At 53.6% G+C, this 21,223-nt stretch overlaps 1 protein-coding gene and 1 non-coding gene across 4 annotated transcripts; one reads left to right on the plus strand and one right to left on the minus strand.

Annotated features, from left to right (window-relative positions):
- Positions 1-657: 657 nt before the first annotated feature.
- SNRNP70 (small nuclear ribonucleoprotein U1 subunit 70) lies at positions 658-19,913 on the minus strand. 3 transcript variants are annotated; one of them, XM_012460447.3, is made up of 10 exons: positions 19,830-19,913; positions 18,891-19,047; positions 15,047-15,109; positions 14,878-14,932; positions 10,682-10,746; positions 10,477-10,539; positions 7,816-7,897; positions 4,554-4,655; positions 1,555-1,642; positions 658-1,473 (listed from the first exon to the last, which is right to left on the minus strand). In XM_012460447.3, exons 2-10 carry the CDS (start codon positions 19,035-19,037, stop codon positions 822-824), a joined length of 1,317 nt encoding a protein of 438 aa, XP_012315870.1. In that variant the 5' UTR covers positions 19,038-19,047; positions 19,830-19,913; the 3' UTR covers positions 658-821. The 3 variants fall into 3 exon arrangements, with proteins under 3 accessions (XP_012315870.1, XP_012315875.1, XP_012315864.1); XM_012460452.3 differs by lacking the exon at positions 19,830-19,913 and adding an exon at positions 19,422-19,598 and having other exon boundaries at positions 658-1,446; XM_012460441.3 differs by lacking the exon at positions 19,830-19,913 and adding an exon at positions 19,422-19,598.
- LOC135276853 (U6 spliceosomal RNA) lies at positions 17,572-17,673 on the plus strand. The gene has a single exon (XR_010344408.1). It is a non-coding gene; the product is annotated as a U6 spliceosomal RNA (small nuclear RNA).
- Positions 19,914-21,223: the final 1,310 nt, after the last annotated feature.

The raw sequence follows: 21,223 nt of genomic DNA on the forward strand, positions 1-21,223 counted from the left end.
CCGGCCCAGCTCCCAGGCATCCTGAGTGCCAACAGGGAGGCCAGCTGTACAGAGCTCTGCCTCTGGCCTTCCACCCTCGCTCTCCTGCAGCTGCAGCCTTGACCCTCTAGGGTTCTGCAGGGCGGACTGGCTTCTCAGCACTCACCAGACTCAAGTGTCCTCACCACCGAAGTCTTTAATCTTTTGTCCAGGCATCTGCTTGAAATCTCAATTGCTGGTGGAACCTCTTCTGTGTTTCTGCTCGTTATTCCTGTCACTACATTCCTGTCACTGGGAAGTATGTGAGTCGGTGGGAACTGGAGGCCCCGCCCACCCTTCCTGCTCAGCCCCGTCTCACCCAAAAGGTGGGTTCACATTTAAAACTGCTGCTTCCCCTGAGTAAACGAGTCCCCTCCTAAATCCCAACCCCCACCAAGGCAGGGGTATGGTCAGCTCTGAGGAATGTGTGGAAGAAGTGGAAAAAAAAAAAAGGCTGAAAAACACAAGGGTGACAAGGAGCCCTAGAGAGGCCTCCTCACCCCACTTTCAACAGCTCTGGCTACCGGGCACAGCCAGCCTCACAGCCTAACCCTCAAGCTGTAACTACGCAAACCAAGTAGGGCTACCGAGTCAGAGACAACCTTGTGGGTAAGACAGAGCAGTGAAGGAACCAAGGTGCCCACTAGCAACAGGAAATTAATTTTATTTTTAAATCCAAGGAGCCAGAACAAATGAGACACCTACCCTTGGAGGACAAACAGGTGGCCAAGGTTGGGGGTGGGGATGACAGCAAGGGGGTGGGGCAGGAACACGTCCAATCACAGCAGGTGGAGAGGACCGCTTCACTCCGGCGCAGCCTCCATCAAATACCCATTCTCCGGAGCCAGGTAGCTGTCGCCGCCCTCAGACTCCATGTACATGTCTCGGCTATCGTTACCCAGACCCTCCAGCCCGTTGTCCTGGCCGCCGCCACCCCCACCTCGGGCCTCATCCCTGCCCCGCTCACTGCCCCGCTCCCCCCGCTTGTGCTCGCGGTCACGATCGCGGTCACGATCCCGGTCCCGGCGCCGCTCACGCTCACTCCGGTGGCTCCGCCGTCTCTCCCGGTCACGATCCCGGCCCTTTTCCTCTGGACCATCAGGGCCGTCAGGCCCGAGCTCCCCTGGAGGCCCATCATCAGGTGGCGCATCACCCGCCTCGGAGGGCTCCGCCATGTCGCCACCACCTCCACGCAGCTCCTCCTTGCGCTCCCGCTCCCGACGGGCCCGCTCCCGGCTCCGGCTGCTTCGCCGTTTCCGGTCCCGGTCCTTGTCCTTGCTCCGCTCCCTGGAGCGCCTCCGCTCCTCCTTGTCTCGACTCCGTGAGCGCCTCCTCCGGTCCCGTGAGCGGGAGCGTCGCCGTTCTCGCTCCTTGTCTCGCTCCCGGCTCCGCTCTCTGCGCTCCCGCTCGCGGTCCCGGTCCCGGTCCCTGTGCGGAAGCGGGGAGGGGCCGGGCCTGGATGAGGTGGGCAGACCTGTGTGACCTGGCTCCCCCGTGACCGCCCCCCGCCCCAGGACACCGGTCGCCCAATCTTACCTCTCATCGTAGCGGGAGGTGTCATCGCGGCCTGAATGCCGGATGTTCACATCAGCTCCTCCTCTTCTGGTACCACCGAGGCCTCCTCCTGGGGCAGGGCAGACGGACAGAGGGTCAGTCTGGGCAGGGGCGGGGCCCAGAGGAGCGTAAATAGGTAGCTCCGAGAGCAAAGGGCAGGAAGGCAGCCCTGGCTTAGTGTTCCCAGGGCCGGGTCCCTCCCGTGCAGTTCATCTCACGCACTCCCATCGCAAGACACGTCTGCCGACACTGAGTAACCCACACAGAGCGTTGAGTAACCCACACAGAGCGTTGAGTAACTCACACAGAGCGTTCGCTGGGAAACAGCTGTTACTGGAACCCACCTCTGACCCCAAAATGCATCATCTTAAACACAGGGCACTTCATAGCCTTCTCAAAACGCTCCCAATCATCCTCACCCTCACACAAACCCCAGGCCAATCCTCTCCACCAGAAAATGTGCTCTGCTTGGAAGCCTTTGGTGGCGTCCCCCAGCCTGAGGTCCAAACTCCGTCAACTGGTGGCAGAGGCAGCAAGAGCAGGCCCTGCCGGGGCCGCTGGCTCTGCGTGTCCCAGGCCTTTCCCAGTGTCCACGCTCACCTTCTTCCTACCACAGCATCTGCGCATTCTCCTCGCCCTGGACCGGCCTCCCTTCTCTGGTGAACTCCCGCTCACCTTTAACGCTAACCCGAGCATCCCTTCCTCGGGAAGCCTTTTCTGACCATTCTACATACTCACAGTTGCAGAAAAACACTTCCTTTCCCCGGAGTTTCAGGTTTGCTACCTGTCCGAGTCCACCCTACCTGCCTCTCTCAGACTGCAAGGCGCCGCCGGACCGCGCACGCGCTTGGCTCTTGCTCACGGTACCAGCAGGTGGCGCTGCAGCTGGTGTAGAAAGGCGGATGCATATGTGTCAAGTGAATAAATGAACAGCCCCAAAGCACAGATGATAACCTCACTGTTCTGATGGGGAAAGGATCTCAGATCAAGTCACTGGCCCACAGTGATTCAGCAAGGAAGGTGACGAACTGGGCTGTCACTGCCGTCTGCTGCAGAACCTGCCTTTCTCATCCATCCCACACTGCCTGGAAAAGCTTCCGAGAGGCAGAGCTGAGTTGTGTATAGCAAAGAGGCTGCGGGGACACCGGGGAGACATTCATATAGGAAGCAGACAGTGGGCCAGGCACCTGCCATGTCACAGGCACAGGGCAGCTAGACTAGCCTTTCCTCTTTCCAGGTCATGAACCAGCAGTGAGTCACATCATCAATCTGATGGGTTGCAACCAACATCTTAAGAAACAAAACAGCACAATATACAATATACTTACTACACAGAAAAACCCGTTTCCTCAAGCTTTAGGTTATAGTATTTCTGTGGGTGCACCAAGTCAAGATATTATTGGCTAACACAAACAAAAAATATGAATGCCAACTGCACTACAAGATTCTGAGATTCTGGAAAGATTCTGAGATTCCAGAATTCTCCCACCATGACAGGAAACAGCAGAGGTATAAGAACCCACTCCACCCCAGAGAGACCAGAGTAACGTAAGAACATGCCTGGTAAGCTCAGAGGCTCAGCAGCTGAGTGTGGGCTCCCTACCACAGGCAAATCCAGAGCGAGGGAGGACACAGGGCTGGGAGGCAGGACAGGAGCCCCGAGTGGCTACTACTTCCTGGCTGTCTGCCCAGGGACCATCTTCTTCTCTGACAACTGTCACTCAGCTTTGCAGGATTCGGTCCTCAATAAGCATGCTTGAGTAACAGGACCCCAGGCCCAGGCCCAATACTGAGCCAATCAGATGTGCCCACCCCGAAACAGAGACTTATCTAGGAATGAGTGTAAAGCTGGAGCCTGTGGCATGCTGCGCTGGGTCAGCGTGAGGAGGCATGGGACAGACCCAGCTGCATGGAGGCTAACGAGGCAGAAGCAAGCTGTGGGCCATCCAGCTTTTTTTTTTTTTTTTTGAGACAGAGTCTCACTCTGTCACCCCAGCTAGAATGCAGTGGCACAATCTTGGCTCCCTGCAACCTCTCATCATCTCACTGCAACCTCTGCCTCCTGAGTTCAAGCAATTCTCTGCCTCAGTCTCCCAAATAGCTGGGATTACAGGCACCCACCATCAGCCTGGCTAGTTGTTGTATTTTTAGTAAAGGGGTTTCACCATCTTGACCAGGCTGGTCTTGAACTCCTGACATCAAGATCCACCCATCTCAGCCTCCCAGAGTGCTGGGATTACAGACGTGAGCCACTGCGCCCAGCCTGGCCACCCTAGCTCTTAACAGCTTCAGCTACCAGTCCTCTTAGGTCCACAGCCATCACATACCTCTCAACTCCAAAGGATGCCCATGATTCTGTATCAACAGGGCCCTTTACGTTTCAGGAAGCTCAAGTGTATTTCTGATACTTGCAGCCAAACTGACCTTGCCTGAGACAGCGAATGACAGTGAAGGAGCCTGAATGCAGAAGGCTCAGAGGGCAGAGGCTGCCTCTGTGTTGCTCTTGACTAGAAGCGTGGCACATGGCTGCTGATCAAATACGTACTTGCTGAATCAGTAAATAAGCGAACAAGAGCAAGAGCAAGCAGCAGAAGCAGATAAGCAGGTGACATTTACAACCCCAGCATGTGTTACTGCCAAGCTGGGCACCCAGTACACTGAACTCAGTGAACTTGGGGTTATTTCCACTAGGAGAAGAACAATGAGGCAGGAAGAGGGACCCCCCTCACCCCGCCAACTAGCAAGTGCGAACACCAGCCATGTGGGTTCAGGCCTCTCCAGGCTGATGCCCCTGCTCCTCACAATAACCTACAACGAGGAGGCAGGCGGCTGTAGGAAATATGATGGCCATGAAAGCTGGAGATGAGGAAGAGACAAGAGTGGTGAGCCGGCGGGAGAAAGAGAAACAGGAAGCAGCAGAGGAGAACAAGGCCACCAGGCCTAGGGCCCCCAAGAGCCCGGTGTTGGCAGGATGTGCTCACCTAGCCGCCGGGGCCTCCAGCCCTTCACGGTTCGGCCCCTCTCCACATCCACAAGGACCCTCCTGCCATCAATCTTCTTGCCGTCTGCGTGTTTGTAAGCGGCTGTAACAGATGTGGGGAGGGGGAGGGGAGAGGAGTCCCCAGAGGGTCCTCTAGTCAGGACAGGCCCAGCTGTACAGCATCCCCACCCCGTGTCCCCATCATCACACACTCGCACACGCCCACCAGACAGCCAGGCAACTGACAGCCAGACCAACCCTCTCCCAAACCGGCGAGGGGCCTGCTCCATATCAGTGTCTGCTTCCCCTGAGCACCCCAACCACTCCTGGCCGGGGGAGACGTCCACCCTCACCCGCCACCCTCTAGGCTCCCAGGTCCTTCCTCTCCCACACGATGGAGCAGCCCCCTCCCGCCAGGGCGGCCAAAATTGCTGCAAAGAAACTGAAGGTTAACTCCACGCTGGACTCTGCTGTGGGGGAGGGGACTCCTCCACAACCCCAAGCATGCACCCTGAGACACCATGCCAGGGCAGGAGGCCCAGCTGGGACGCTCCGCACCCCAGACCACACCGGTTTTGTTTTTTTTTTTTGGAGGGGGGTGAGTGTGGGGTGAACAGACATCAGAACAGAAAATGAACCAGAAGGGGGTGGGAGAAATCTTCAGGAAATGGCAGGGAGCAGAGAGGCGGGTTATACACTCCCAGGGGGCCTGGAGGGGCCCCTGCAGCAGGGGAAAGGGGCAGTGGAGGAAGCATGGGGAGCCGTGCGGTGCTGCTGAAAATCCCTGCCTTACCTGAGACGACTGACCCTGCCTCCCCCCAGCCCCGCCCCTTCTCGCCCTCCACAGCCCTGGCTCAACATGTGCTGGGAGCAAACCCCAGCCTGAGCCTGCCACAAAAGGGGAGTCGGGAGTCATAGAGGGGAGATAGGGGAGGGGCTCGCTGCTGCTCTTGGGAAGGGCTCAGCAGAGGTCAAACCTGAGGCACTGGCCTGTGATCACTCGGGGCTGTCGGGAAGGCCAAAAAGTCCCTGTTCCCCCACCCAGCCCTGGCCTAGGGGGGCTGTCCTCAACCAACCGTAATACCCTGCCCCACCCCAGCCCGCTCCCCCCCAAATAACAACCAGAGGAAGAGAAAAAGGTGCCATTTACCGATGCCGGCCTTGCGGGTGTCCAAACCGAGCGGGATGGGGGGGGCTCGGCAACTCCTGGGGGCCTGGCGAGGAGGCGGGCTTCCCGGGGGGGGACACGGGACCGCTTACCTGGAGCCCCCAAGCTTACCTGAGCACGCGCACAGACCCCACACCCACCACCATGGGGTCAGCTAAAGCTACAGGGAGGGGAAGTGGGGATTCTAGGGAGCCAGGAGAGGAAGAGGAACCACCTCTCCTGTACCACCTGGAGACAGGCAGAGGAAGTGGTGGACCCCAAAGAAATCTCAAGGAGGCCTTACAGTGGGGAGACGAGGATTACCACCCAAGCTGGGAGCTGGAAAGCCCTAGACTATAGCGTGTCAATTTCCAAAGAAGGCAGGGAGGCCTCAAACACCTGTCCGCCCTTACCAATCCCCAAGTCACACTGAACTAGGCACAGAGCCCGCCACCCAGAGGACCAGGAGTGGCTTCTCCACCTCCAACTCCATGCTCCCTCCCACCAGCTGCCTCTGCAGAGGCTGGCACGCGGGGTCCAGGAGATGGTGCTGCCAGTGCTCTGAGGAGGGGCCGCTTGGCCCCTGAACCCACAGGAGGGGAGTGGGGAAAGGCATTTAAGGACCAGGATCAAAGTCAAGCGAAGGAACCCTGCTTGGGTTCAAGTCCCAAACCCCAAGAGGCCCAACCCGGGAAGAACAGCAAAGAAAACATGTGATCATGTGATTGTGTTCATCTAGGCCTCTCTCTCTTTCCCTCTCTCTGAAGTCTCTAGACAGTGGAAGGTTCTTTAGTTAAAACCTACGACATCTTCAGCTGCTGGCAACTTACCCCTTGGTCCCTCCCACACCCCAAGTCCCAATTCCATGCACTTTGGGGAGCTCGTGACCACCTCTGGAGAGTGGCTGGACACCACAGCCAGCCCCCTCGGGAGGCTTCAACCACAGTAAGGAAGAGAGGAAGGGGGCAGAGCACCCCAAAACTAGCAGCCAAAAAGGTTCTCCAGGGCCAGCACAGTGGCGGCCCCACAGAAAGCACGGGGCAGGGAGGGAAGGCGGGAGGGTTCCAGTGGAGCCCTGGCCTGGTGCCCTGCCCTCGGTTTTCCTGACACCCCACCGCTGACATCGCGAAGCCGGGTCATTAGAGGCCGGGTGGAGCCCAAGCGGAGAGGCTGCTGCCTTTCCCACCGGGTTCACCCTTCCCCTCCTTCGATCAGCAAGATTCTCAGAAAGCATACGGATCGGGGCAGGAGGGACAAAGGGCACCCAAACAAGGAAAGGGCTGTGGGTGTGGGGAGGCTGCGGGGGCGACTGGGGCGGGAGGAGGGGTGCCTCGCTGCTCCTGAGCTGCCTGGCTAAGCTGGGCTGGTGTGCGGTGCTGAGTGATCTTACCCATGATACAAACCCTTATACCAACCATACACTGAGGTGTTGTAAGGGGAGCGTAAGCATCAGCTGCAAGCCAGCTGCGTGGTGGCTGCAGTGACAATAAGAACAGTCAATTAATACGGCGGCCCCTGGACACGCCGCAGCCCTGCCCCCCCTCCCCCACCCATCCCTGCCCATGTGGACGCCGCGGCAGCCTCAAAGGGGGCTTTGGAACTGTAGGGGCAGGCGCTCAACATGCCTATCACCCCACTGCCCGCTGAGGAACGGGGTGGGGGCCAGAGCTGGGGAGGCGGAGGGGTGGGTGGCCCAGCCCCAGTTCTACTGGGGGGGAAGAGAGGTCAAGTTCAAAGGCCAGTCCTCACTGGCAACCTGGCCGCCCCCAACTCCAGTCGGGGGAATAATGGGGAGAGGCTCCCCTAAAATCCGACCCCTCCCCCCACCTCCGGCTGGCCCCAGCCCCCCACTCAGTTCCCTCTTTGCCCCTGAGGTTCAACGTGTGACACTTACCTCCCCAGGTTCACACACACACACGTTGTGGGGGATTTGGTTTTTGTTTTTTAAAAAACACGTATATAAAAAAAAAAAAGATATATCAGAAACAGAGGGAGGAGGAGAAGAGACATCGCTAATGTCAGGTGTGGCAGGGTTGGGAGGGGACAGACTGGGAAGGGCTGGGGCAGCAGAGAAGTGAGAGGGTCAGAGGACAGCGCTGCGGCGGTTGGTACTCACAGTGCATGTCCCGCTCGTGTTCATACTCGATGAAGGCATAGCCGCGGGGCTTTCCCGACCGCTTACTATAGACCATGTGGATCTGCGGGCACAGGGACAGGGCTGAGTCCCACCACAGGGCAGCTCCGCCCCACCCATCCCACAACAGCCTGCACGACAGACCCAGGGCAGGGCAAGGCCTCAGACCTTCTCTGTCCTTCAAGATCCCCGAGTGACTTATGATCTAATGGCAGGAGCAGAGGGCACAGAGGTGACTTCCTAGAGAAAATGACACTTAAGCTAAGACCTAAAGACCGAACAGAGATGAAGGGACAGTGAGGCGTCCGCCTCAGCCTCCCGGATAGCTGGGATTACAGGAGTGCACCACCACATCTGGCTAATTTTTTGTATTGTTAGTAGAGATGGGGTTTCACCATGTTGGCCAAGCTGGTCTCAAACTCCTGACCTCGTGATCTGCCTGCCTTGGCCTCCCAAAGTGCTGGGATTACAGGTGTGAGCCACTGAGCCCGGCCAGGGACAGGGGAGTTCTAAGAGAAAAAGAAAGGACGTGTGCACAGCCAGGGAGGCCTGAGAGAATGTGGCACACTAAGGATGGGTCCCATCTGAGAATGGCAGCAAGGGAGGGGAGGGGAGATGTGAGATGGAGGTCCACGAGGCCATACAGCTTGAGGAAGGGCCCTGGAAGGCCAGGCAGTTGCACCTGGACCTGTCCTAACATGCTAGGGACCCATGGGAGGCTGTGCGCAGGAGACAGGGTCAGCTCTGGATGGCAGAAAGACCCCCCTGGGACCACGTCAGGGACAACAATGGGCAGGGCAGGGCTGTTGAGACAGAGGAGGCCAGAATGAAGCAGGGAAGGTTTTGGGAGGTGACAGCATTTGAGCTAGTCCCTAAAGGATGGCTAGTTCTCCATTCATGTTACTACCAGTTGTCAACCAATCCAACTCGCATCATGGATGAGCTCACCTGGTCCTAGGACTTGAACCTGGGACCCACAGCCTCCAAAACCCAACTGAGATTCCTGACTCGAATGGGATCAAAGGGACAAGGGCAGGGCCAAGGTTGTCACTGGGCTGTGCAGGGCATAACGACACGTGTGCCGTGTTTATATACGTATATATATACACGCAGACACGAGCCACCACACTTGGCTAACATTTTGTATTTTTAGTAGAGACAGGGTTCACGTTGGCCAGGCTGGTCTCGAACTCCTGATCTCTGGTGTTCTGCCTTTCTCAGCCTCCCAAAGTGCTGGGATTACAGGCATGAGCCACCACACCTGTCCTACAATACTTTTTTTTTCCTCCCTTTTGTGGAGCACGGGGTCTCACTATATTGCCCAGGCATGTCTTCAGTTCCTGGGCTTAAGCTATTCTTCTGCCTTTGCCTCCCTAAGAGCTGGGATTACAGGAGTGAGTCACTGTGCCCGGCCTGACGCATATAAACATATATATATATTTTTTTGTGTGAGATGGAGTCTCGCTCTGTCACCTAGGCTGGAATGCAGTGTCGCAATCTCGGCTCACTGCAACCTCTGCTGCTGGGGTTCAAGTGATTCTCCTGCCTCAGCCTCCCAACTAGCTAGGACTATAGGCGCACGCCACCAAGCCTGGCTAATTTTTTTATTTTTAGTAGAGACAGGGTTTTGCCATGTTAGCCAGGATGGCCTCGATCTCTTGACCTCGTGATCCACCCGCTTCGGCCTCCCAAAGTGCTGGGATTACAGGCATGAGTCACCGCGCCCGGCCATAAATATTGTCTAAAAATGTATCAGAAACAGAGGGAGGAGGAGAACAGACACGGCTAATGTCAGTTTTTGTGCTGGACGGCCTCAGACTCTTACTACTGCCCAGTGAAGACATCTGTCTCCCACTTTAGATAAAGAAAATCAAGCGCAGAGCACTTAAGTAACTCAAAAGAAGATCGGTAAAACAAAGTTTTTCTGTAAAACAAGAGTCAGCGTACATATTCTGCAAAGACCAAGAGAGTAGATTATTTCCAGCTTTGATAGCCTTATATTCTGTTATAACAACCCAAACCTGCCTTACAACAGTAGCAGCCAGGCCAGACGTGGTGGCTGATGCTTGTAATCCCAGCACTTTGGGAGGCCGAGGCCAGTGGATCACAAGGTCAGGAGTTCAACAACAGCCTGGCCAACACAGTGAAACCCCGTCTCTACTAAAAATACAAAAATTAGCTGGACGTGGTAGCGGGCACCTGTAATCCCAGCTACTCAGGAGGCTGAGGCAGGAGAATCACTTGAACTCGAGAGGTGGAGGCTGCAGTGAGCCGAGATTGCACCACTGCACCCCAGCCTGGGCAACAGAGCTAGACTCTGTCTCAAAAAAAAAAAAAGCAGCCAAACACAATGTATAAACAAACAGCTGCCCGGCTGAGCCAGTAAGACTTTATTTACAAGCAGTAAGTCTGTAGTTTGCCAGCCCCTGCTCTAAACCAGCCACTAGCAGCCACTAAATCATTACTTCTCATCTGACTCCTGTTCCCCAAGGCCTGCTGCATGGAGATACACTCAGGATGCATCAACCCAGGCCCTGAAACGCTGCAAGCCAGGCTCAGGGCTGGGACCTCGCCCTCTCCCTTTCAGGCTACAGCCCTTCTCCACGCACCCCCCATTCAAACACCCTGACCTACTCCACTTACTCTTTTGATGGGTCCGTACACCTCAAACTCTCTCCGGAGCTTGGATTCTGTTGTGTCATAGTTCTACAAGGAGATGGAGATGACATTAAATGAGAAAAGAAAGATGCCCCTGGAACATTCCGTGGGACCTGGCCTATTTGCCCTTTGTCCCAGACCCAGGCTCTCAGCAGCCTGGGGTTCCAGGGGCTGGGAGCTGGGGACTTACCACTCTTGCCACGAAGAGAGTCTTGAAGGCATCCCCCTGAGCATTGGGATCATTGTGGGGGTCCCCTGTGTAGGAAGAAAGGAATTTTGTAAGCTGAAGGTGTCCACAGTCTCAGGTAGCAAAACAAATACAGATGGGCAGAGGCCAAGAAGAAGGCGACATTGGGAGAGGCCCCTAACTGGAGGAGCATGGGCGGTGACCTGGTGACTTCAAGCATGCCCCTCTCTGAACCTGTTTCTCTAAGGCACAGTGGCCTTTATCAGAGTGGCTGAGATGATAATCCAGGCTATTGAGGGAAGGAGTTAAGGCTGACTTTAAGCTGACAGGATGTGGCAGGCCAACTACCATTTCAGACCTACAGAAGCCACAAGGGCCCCATTGCTCCCAGATGCAAGGTGACCCAAATAGTAACAGCCCAAAAGGGCCTCCCTGGAGATGAAGCTGATGCCCCCAGGTTCTGAGCTCCCTCCATCAGCAGAGCCACACTGCCACCCACTGGACACAGACTGCAACTGCAGCCCACAGGAAAATTTTGAGACCTAGTGGCCCCAAGGTTACGAATGAGAGCCGGGAGAGCCAAGCTCGTCTAAGGCCTGCTTTCCCGTGTGCCCTGTATCTCTAAAAGAAACCCAGGAACTGACGAGCGTCGGATGAGATTCTCACTCCAGCCCCATTACTGTGAGGCAAACTGTCCTATCTGGCTACTGAGGAATAACAATCTCCAAAGAGAAGAGCCAGGAGTATCCTAAGAAACCACCTCCACAGGTGATTCTGCTGGGTCAGGCCTGGGAATGAGTCCTTTTCAGCAAATGTGATGGCCCCGGCACATAATGACCCTGACTGCTGCGGGGCTCTCAGGACACTCTGCCCTTTCTCCCTTGGTACAGTGTCCCCTCAGAAGCCAGCACATTCTGGGAGAATATGAGTAACAGTAACCCATTTATGCCGGAGGGTGCAACTTTCTGACCTGCAGACATGAAAAATCAGACCTTGGTAATGATCTTGAGCAGTAGGATATAAATAACTCCCACATGCTTAGCGTTCCAATAATGGAACACTAGGCATAAATTTACTGAGCACATACTATGGCCCAGTCAGTGCTGGACACTGAAACTTATTACTACTTTGTAAATGGAAGCAAAACAGAACAAACTCAAGACACAGGAAAGGGAGGTGGTCAAAGTGGCAAAGGGCGAGGCCAACTTCCCCTCCCAGCCCAGGCATTCATGTTACTAGGCTTCTGCCCCAAGTCCCCAGGTGCTACCTTTTCAGGAAGACAGCAGGTGTTGCCAGAAGCTAGAGAAATAAAGTCTCAGATTTGTTTCTTATGAGAGGATTCAACTACAAGCCTAAACTAAGGTCAAGATGACTTTAAGGAATGCTTCAAAAACCAGTAGCCTGAGCCACAATTTAAGGGAATCACTATATAGGACGGATGGAGACATCTGAAAACTACTCCATCTCGGCGTGCTCCCTACCCACTCCTCGAAGTTCCTTGCCAGGCCGGGCGCGGTGGCTCATGCCTGTAATCCCAGCACTTTCGGAGGCTGAGGAGGGCAGATCACATGAGGTCAGGAGTTTGAGACCAGCCTGACCATCACGGAGAAACCCCGTCTCTACAAAGAAAAAGTTACCAGGGCATGGTGGTGGCGTGTGCCTGCAGTCCCAGCTACTAGGAGGCTGAGGCAGGAGAATCGCTTGAGCCTGGGAGGTAGAGGGTGCAGTGAGCCGAGATGGTGCCAAAGCACTCCAGCCTGGGCAACAAAGTAAGACTGTTTTTTTTTAAAAAAAAGTTCCTTGCCATACCTCATCCCTCAGTTTTGTAATTTTCTTTGTCCAGGTCTCTCAATCTGCACTGGCTTGTTTTTTTTTTTTGCACCACGTAACTCTCACTCATTCAACAGGTAATTCTTTTTTTGTTCCCCATGTTTGTGTTTTTGTAAATAGGTAATTCTTAAGCACTTACTATGTGCCTGGAAATGCTATAGTTGTTGGGGATTTGGCAGTAAACAAGACAAAAACAGTGCCAGGCACGGTGCCTCACACCTGTAATCCCAGCACTCTGGGAGGCCAAGGCAGGCGGATCACTTGCGACCAGGAGTTTGAGACCAGCCTGGCCAACACAGCAAAACCTCGTTTCTACTAAAAATACAGAAAGAAGTTAGCTAGGCACGGTCCAGCTAGTCTAAGGCAAGAGAATCGCTAAGAACCAGAGGTGACAAAGGTTGCAGTAAGCCGAGATCACATCACTGCGCTTCCCTGAGTGACAGAGTGAGACTCTGTCTCAAAAAACAAACAAAAAGACAAAAAAGGTGTCTACCCTCATGGGGTTCATGTGCTAATGGAATAAGATCATATGATCACATCAGATGATGACAGACATAGAAAGCGGTGATTTTATAAGAGGTTAGGAGAGACCTCATAAGATGCTGACATTTAATGAAGAGCAGAAGATTGTCACAGCCATGGGGAAACACACCTGGCAACACCAGACAGTAGGTGCTGTAAGTTACCATGGACGCGATAGGGGACACCCCACGACCCTGTAGGGCTGGTCCCTACACACTACAGTGGAACCAATGACCGCTGTGGGGTTGGGCGAGTGAACAAAGGCCAAACAACAGCTGAGCCTCCCGAAGGGCAGGAGGAGGGAACCCACCCCAGTGCACTGCGTGAGTTCCCAAGAGTACTCGCTTACCCTAGGCCGGTGGGGGTGCGGTGGGGCACGAATGCGACTAAAGGTAAAAGTGCAGCAAAGCAATGGTACGTACGTACTGAAGAGGGCAGCACAGAACCAGTGCCAGTCAGCACCCCACCAGCCAGGGTATGCGTGCAGAGCCCTGCCGGCGGCTCCACCCTTAGGAAATCATTGGTTAAGGGCTCATCTAAGCAGCAGCCCAGAGCAGGGACTCAAAGGAACTGGGCCGTGGAGTTGGGAAACCTCATTAGGCTTTGGGATGGTGGAAGCCCCATCTCGGAACTCTCACTCTTTGTAAGCATGCCTGCCTCAACAAGGCTCCATTTCTTCATCTTGAAAATGGGAGAAGCAACCCCTGATGTGCTTGGAAGACACGAGAAGTCAGTAACAGGAAGGACGAGTGCTCAGCAAGGAGCACGGTCCCCTTGACGGGAGCTGGTCATTGGGACGAGGCACAGCAAGCTTCTATGGTTAGGAGTGGAGGCTCTCAAGGGCACAGAAACCCTACTGAACTTGACCCATTCTTCCTCCTCTATTATGGAGACGTTCAAGCACTTAACAGAAGTGGAGAACAGTACAACAAACTCCCACAAGCCGCTTCCGTCATCAACGTGCGGCCAAACTTGTTTCATCTCTACCCTCCCCCAGCCCACTGGACCTTTTTTTTTTTTTTTTTTTTTTTGAGATGGAGTTTCACTCTTGTTGCACAGGGTGGAGGGCAATGGCATGACCTCAGCTCGCTACAACCTCCGCCTCCCAGGTTCGAGAGATTCTCCTGCCTCGGCCTCCAGAGTAACGGATTATAGGCATGCACCACCACACCTGGCTAATTTTTTATTTTTATATAGATAAGAGTTTCGCCAGGCTGGCCAGCCTGATCTCAAACTCCTGACCTCATGATCCACCCACCTCAGCCTCCCAAAGTATGGGATTATAGGCGTGAGCCACCGTGCCCAGCAAAATACAGTCTAATCACATGGGCTCACCGTCACACCTGTGGCCTCCTGCTGACCGAAACATCACTATGCTGCAACAATACAGAGCCACTGGAGGTTGACAGCTGACCTTCTTATCAGTTTGGTTAATGGCAACAACACACCTGTCCTGTACTCCCACTTCCTCCGATACGTGGAGGGGATGAACGTCCTCAGCCCAAGGGTCAGGGAGCTAAGGGTAGAGCCAGGACGGACCCACTAGCCCACAACTCACCGCCTCAGCCTGAGACCCAGCTGGGTTGTGGGAGCCCCTTATAACTGTCCTCCCTTGCAGGAAGAGCCCACGGTACCAGGGGTCTCCCTTCCCGCCAACTTTTACCCCATGTTCTGTTGCTGAAAAGCCCAAACCAAAAACAGGGCTTGCCAAGTGGCAGGGGCTAAGATAAACGAACAACCCTGCTCCCCCCAAAACAGGCCTTTGGGAGACAGCAGGATCCTGGGTATGACCTGGAAAGAACACAGGGTTTGGGGGGAGGAGAGAGGAGAACAGTGGAGAGACTTACACATTTTGAGCTCTGTCTCCACTTCCTGCTGTCGCCGCTCAATCTTCTCCCGTCTCTGTCATGAGAAAGGGGAGGTGGATAAGTAAATGCAGATAGAAGTACCCTAGTGTCAAGGACCACGTGGACAAAGTGGCGAAAGGGGGGTGGTCAGGAAGCAAAAACGACATACTTTCCTTTCCATGCGTTCCTCTCGGGTTTCTGCACGAGTTGGAGGAGGGGCATCTCGAGGGTCCTAGGAACAAGAAGAGAGGTGACAGGGTGGGAAGGACTAGGGGAAATGGCAAGGGACGCTCACCAAGGAAATAAGCATGTCGACCCTCCCACACCCGCTACAAAAACAAACACACACGTACACTACTTCCCCAGTCACAGTGGAGGGAGGGGAGTGGCACAGATCAAAGCATGGTCTGCAGCCACATACAGTGGCTTCCACTTGTAATCCCAGCACTTTGGGGGGATGACACAGAAAGAATGCTTGAGCCCAGAGGTTTCAGACCAGCCTGGGAAACACAGTGAAACACCATCTCTACTAAAAATTTACAAATGAGCCAGGTGTGGTGGCACACGTCTATAGTCCCAGCTACTAGGGAGGCTAAGGAGGAGGTTCTCTTGGGCACTGGAGAGCGAGGCGGCCATGAACCATGACTGTGACACTGCACTCCAGTCTGGAGGACAGAATAAGACCCTATGTCAAAAACTAAGCACAGTCCATGGACCAGCACTATCCACACTTGCTGGGCTGTGAGAAGTACAGAAACCAGGAGGAAGTGCTCAGAAACTTCTACAGCAATTTCAGTTTTACACCCATTGACTCTAATACAAATTTGGTCTTTTATTCTTTGATGCGAAGTCTCGCTCTGTGGCCCAGGCTGGAGTGCAATGGAGCAACCTCGACTCACTGCAACCTCCACCTCCCAGGTTCAAACGATTCTACGTCCTGCTTTCCCCTCTGTGCTGTCTCTACAAGGAACCCAGGAACTGACTAGAATTGTTCAAGTGATTCTCTGCCTCAGCCTCCTGAGTACCTGGGATTACAGGTAAACGACACTATGCTGGCTAATTTTTGTATTTTTAGTATAGAGGGGGTTTCACCATGTTGGCCAGGTTGGTCGAGAACTCCTGACTGTAGGTCTTTCTTTAAAAAATAATTCTATCCTATTTATCAAAAGCATCGCTCTGCAACAGATTGGAAACTGTCCTTCACCAATGACAATTTGAAAAGCACTGGCACAGGTGACACCTAGCTTAAGGATACAGTGCTGGCCGGGCGTGGTGGCTCATGCCTGTAATCCAAGCACTTTGGAGGCCAAGGTGGGTGGATCACCTGAGGTCAGGAGTTCAAGACCAGCCTGACCAACATGGAGAAACCCAGTTTTTTTTTAAAAAAAAAAAAAAAAAAAAAAAAAGAATACAGTGCTGAAGGTCCTTGTCTTCCATATTCAGGAAACACACTGCTTCTCACAGCTACAAGCATCACTCACATTGAACAAAGTGCCAGAGGATGTGATGGGAGCAGAGTGACAGGAGGGCCCTGTTTATGAGAGCCAGTTAAGAGGACCAGGCCTGAAGCAACATAAGCTGACAGGACAGGGCTCTGAAGCCCACAACTGCACACCCTCTGAGGGCCAGGGCAGCACTTAAAGGTGTTACCAACCATGCATTAAATAGTAACTGGCTGCTGGATGTGGTGGCTCACGCCTGTAATCCCAGCAGTTTGGGAGGTCAAGTCTAGTGGATCACTGGAGGTCAGGGGTTCAAAACCAGCCTGGCCAACATGGTGAACCCCTATCTCTACTAACAATACAAAATTAGCCAGGCATGGTGGCACATGCCTGTAATCCCAGCTACTTGGGAGGCTGAGGCAGAACTGCTTGAACTGAAGGCTGCAGTGAGCTGAAATCACGCCATTGCACTCCAGCCTGGGCAACAAAAGCAAAACTCTGTCTCATAAATAGTAACTGGCACATCATCATCAAAGGGCATCTACCACCTGCCTGTGCCCATTAAATTAATTTAATTGGCTAGTAACATTTCTCAAGTGCTGGTTCACCGAGGGTGGCAAATCCCACCAAAGATCCACCTTTCTATTATCTGCAAACTTTTTTTTTTTTTTTTTTTTTTTGAGATGAAGTCTCACTCTGTCGCCCAGGCTGGACTGCAGTGGTGTGATCTCGGCTCACTGCAACCTCCACCTTCCAGGTTCAAGTGATTCTCTTGCCTCAGCCTCCCAAGTAGTTGGGACTAAAAACACACCCAGGTAGTTTTGTATTTTCAGTAGAAACGGAGTTTCACTATATTGGCCAGGCTGGTCTCCAACTCCTGACTTCGTGGTCTGCCTGCCTCAGCCTCCCAAAGTGCTGAGATTACAAGTGTGAGCCACTGCGCCCGTCCTATCTACGAAGTTCTGCTCTGCAACTCCCTCCGCCTCCAGCTGCCCATTTCTACCCAATGCGAGAATGTTGTTCTTGTAACTTCTGGCTGTGTGCCAGCTTTTCTCAGGTGTGCTCAGACACACCTACAAGATGACCACTGTCATCCCAATTTCACAAATAAAAACAGAGAGGTCCAGGAGCCTAAGTCACTCATTCCTATTTACCCTAAAGGTGTAGAGCTAAGATCCCAGTCTGTGGTTTTAAGCCCTCCAACACTTGGTGTTAGCCCTTTATGAACACTATCTTATTAACAATAAAAGTAGTGCTTGCTTCGGCAGCACATATACTAAAATTGGAATGATACAGAGAAGATTAGCATGGCCCCTATTTGAAAAGAAAGTATTAAAAAAAACAACAAAAAAAAAAACAATAAAAGTAGTAAACAGAGTAACAAAGGCCGACATAGGCTGACTGCTTGATGCCAAGCCCCCCGACATACACTTTGCCATTTAATTCTCCACCAACAGTATGAGGGGTGCTAACACTATCCCCTGCGAAAGATAAAGAAACCAATGCATTAAGATACACATTTGCCCAAACTCACAGAGCTGATAAATGGTGTAAGCCAAGTGTGAATCCTCAACCACTACTCAACTGAACTTTCACAAAAATTCTGCAAAAGGTATACTATCAAACTCACTTTTTTTTTTTTTTGAGATGGGAGTCTCACTCTGTTGCCCAGGCTGGAGTGCAGTGGGACAAACTCAACTCACTGCAATGTCCACCTCCCCGGTTCAAGTGATTCTTCTGCCTCAGCCTCCCAAGTAGTTGGGACTACAGGCAAAGCACCACCACGCCCGGTTAAGTTTTGTATTTTTAGTAGAGATGGGGTTTCACCATATTGGCCAGGCTGGTCTTGAACTTCTGATCTCAGGTGATCCACCTGCCTCAGCCTTCCAAAGTGCTGGGATTACACGTGTGAGCCACTGAGCCCAGCCTCACTTTGTTTTTGTTTGTTTGTTTTGAGACAGTATTGTTCTATTGCCCAGGTTGGAGTGCAATGGCTCTATATGGGCTCACTGCAACCTCTGCCCTCTGGGTTCAAGTGATTCTCCTGCCTCAGCCTCCCGAGTAGCTGGGATTACAGGTGCCCACCACCATGCCCAGCTAATTTTAACATTTTTAGTAAAGACAGGATTTCACCACGTTGGCCAGGCTGGTCTTGAACTCCTGACATCAGGTGATCCACCCGCCTCAGCCTCCCAAAGTACTGGAATTACAGGCATAAGCTACCGCACCCGGCCACAACTCCACTTAAAAAAAAATTTTTTTTTTTTTTTTTGAGAGACGAAGTCCTGTTCTGTCACCGAGGCCGGAGTATAGTGGCGCAATCACAAACAATCCAGCCTCCAACTCCTGGGCTCAAGCAATCCTCCCACCTTAGCCTCCTGAGTAGCTGGAACTACAGGTGCACTCGACCACACCTGGCTCCAACCCCATTTAAAACAGGGAAACTGAGGATCAAAAAGATGAAGCCAGTCGCTTAAATCACACAGCTAGCAAATCCAGAGGCTGGACTCCCAAATCCAATCCCTTGCTCCCCAGAACCGAAACCATTCCTGGCCTGCTCAGTGAACTCACCTCAAACTCTCGAATGTAAGGCGCAATGCCACAGTAAGGTTGATTGTGGTGTTTTTCATGTGGCAGTTTCTCCAGGGGTGGCAGGTATGGGATAGGGTCACGGGGGGCAAAAAGGGCCAGAAGGTTGGGCGGCAGGAACTGGGTCATCTTGCCAAGTCTGAGAGCAGAAGCAGGACAGCCTCAGGTTAGATTGGGTCTGCACAAAGAAAGCCCCTATTTGTCCCTTGGCTCTCAAAAAAAAAAAAAAAAAAAAAGAGAAAACAGGAGAAAAGTCTCGGAATTCGAAGAGGCTCTGTAAGGGCAGAGAACCGTCCTACACTGGAAAAGAAAAGGGTATCTCTTGGTGGGGGTGGAGGTGAAAGTCAGGCCGGTAAAGGAAACAAAAAACAAAGGCTGGAAAAGGTTCCTGAGCAGTGAGGTCTGAGTCCTGACCCACGAGCTGTGGGGCGGAGAGGTTCCCTGGGGCTTTCTGGGGGAAATTAAGGATCCGAGGAAGGAGGCCCAGAGCAGTTGTGGCTGCTCGTATCGTACCTTGGAGGACAAATTATGAGATGCGGTTTGCAGGGGCCTGGGGGTCGGAAGTCTCCAAGCAAAGAAGAGAAACATAAGCAGCGAAGCCCCAAAGCCAAGCGCCTGTGGGTAACAGACCTGGGCCCCCCTAAGACGAAAGGAATTATGGGTAAGGGTCCAGGACAACATGGAAAGACTAAAAAGAAAAAAGGCCACACACCGCAAGGGCCTGTGGGTAGGGGACCTAGGGCGCTGTGGGAAGCGGGCGTGGGTGCCCAAAGGACTCGGGTTTCGGGAAAGGGACGCAGAAGTGACCTGCAGCAGGGAACGCGGCAAGGGGGCCTGGCTACAGGGAAAAGGACCGGGGCCCATCGCAAGGGCTTGGGGGTAGCGGCCCCGCACCCCGTCGGACCATTCGGCCACACTCACTCGCCGCGCGGCGCCCTCCTCGGTCTGGCGTCGGTCCGGAGGCTCGGGGCGGCTGCGGCGGCCCCTCAGCAACAAGAAGTCCTGCTTCGGCTTCCACTCCGAGGGCGTCCGCGTCTGCCTGACTCCGTCGCCCGCTCAGCGAGCGCACAAGGCCGCTACTCAAGAACCCGCGCGGCCTCGGCCACCGACTGGAGCAGGGGGTGGGTCTCGGCCTCAAATCCCTCCGCCGTCAGCACTGCGCACGCGCCGCGAGAGGCCAAGAACAACCCACACACCAGGACCAGGCGCCGTCGCGGGCACAGCGCACGCGCGAGGTCACTACCCCGCCTTCGGGCACCTTGAGTACCTTAGTCTCCGGGAGCTGGCGTCTGCGCTGCGCGCGCGCGCGCGCTCAGCCCCAAGCCGCCCCTCCACCTCTCGCTTTCCGCTCCAAACCGCCTATGTCCGCGAAACTCTCCCTGATGCTCCGCCCCTTTCCCGATCATACGTCCCTGATTTTTTTCGCGCATGCGTGTTTCATAGAGTACAGTAACGTACCTCTCCGCCGCCTAGCAAAGAGTCCCTAAGTGAATAGCCTGATTGCGTTGATGTCTAATCTATTCAATCAACAACTGCTCATCGAGCATCTCAAACATGCTAGGCACTGTCTGGACTTTGGGGGCTACAGCACGTGACTAAAGCAAAGTCTTCTGCTTGGGCTTACATTGTACTGAGGGAGACAATAAAAGCGTTTAACTGAATAAAGATAATCTGAGGGCCGGGCCCGGTGGCTAACGCCTGTAATCCCATCACTTTGGGAGGCCAAGGCAAGTGGATCACCTGAGATCAATAGTTCGAGACCAGCCTGGCCAACATGGTGAAACCCCGTCTCTACAAAAAAATACAAAAATTAGCCGGGCATGGTGGTGTGAGCCGGTAATCTCAGCTACTCTGGAGGCTGAGGCAGAAGAATCGCTTGAACCCAGGAGCCGGAGGTTGCAGTGAGCAGAGATCACCGCCATTGAGATCTTGTCACTCCAGCCTGGGTGACAAGAGCGACACTCTATCTTAAAATAATAATAATTTGAGATGGTGACCAGCATAATAAAAAAGGACGGAGCAGAGTAAAGGGATGGGAAGTGAGAGTGAGGCTATTTTATAAAGGGAAGGCTCCTCTGAAGTATCATTTGAACAAAGGCCAGATAGAAGCAAGATCTAGGGGGTGGGGAAGGTTAACAGCAGGTTCAAAGGTCCTGAACTGGGACCAGATGGCAGGAATCTCAGGTTGTTGGCCATGAGATCAGAGAGCTGGCATTTATTTTATTTAAGGCCCTGTTGTTAAGTATTGCATTTTAAGTTTTGTGGATGGATTCAATAGCCAGTTTAATAACTACAGAAATTATTGCAAAATTCAA

This window comes from Aotus nancymaae, unplaced genomic scaffold (genome assembly GCF_030222135.1).
Source record: "Aotus nancymaae isolate 86718 unplaced genomic scaffold, 86718_ANA_hifiasm-v0.15.2.pri h1tg000028l, whole genome shotgun sequence".
Taxonomy (NCBI): domain Eukaryota; kingdom Metazoa; phylum Chordata; class Mammalia; order Primates; family Aotidae; genus Aotus; species Aotus nancymaae.

Coding starts and splice junctions, on each gene's coding strand:
- SNRNP70 (XM_012460447.3), bottom strand. CDS start 19,037: ATGACCCAGTTCCTGCCGCCCAACCTTCTGGCCCTTTTTGCCCCCCGT. Junction 15,110..18,890: donor CTTACATTCGAGAGTTTGAG/GTGAGTTCACTG, acceptor TCTTGTTCCTAG/GACCCTCGAGATGCCCCTCC. Junction 10,540..10,681: donor CTCTCTTCGTGGCAAGAGTG/GTAAGTCCCCAG, acceptor ATCTCCTTGTAG/AACTATGACACAACAGAATC.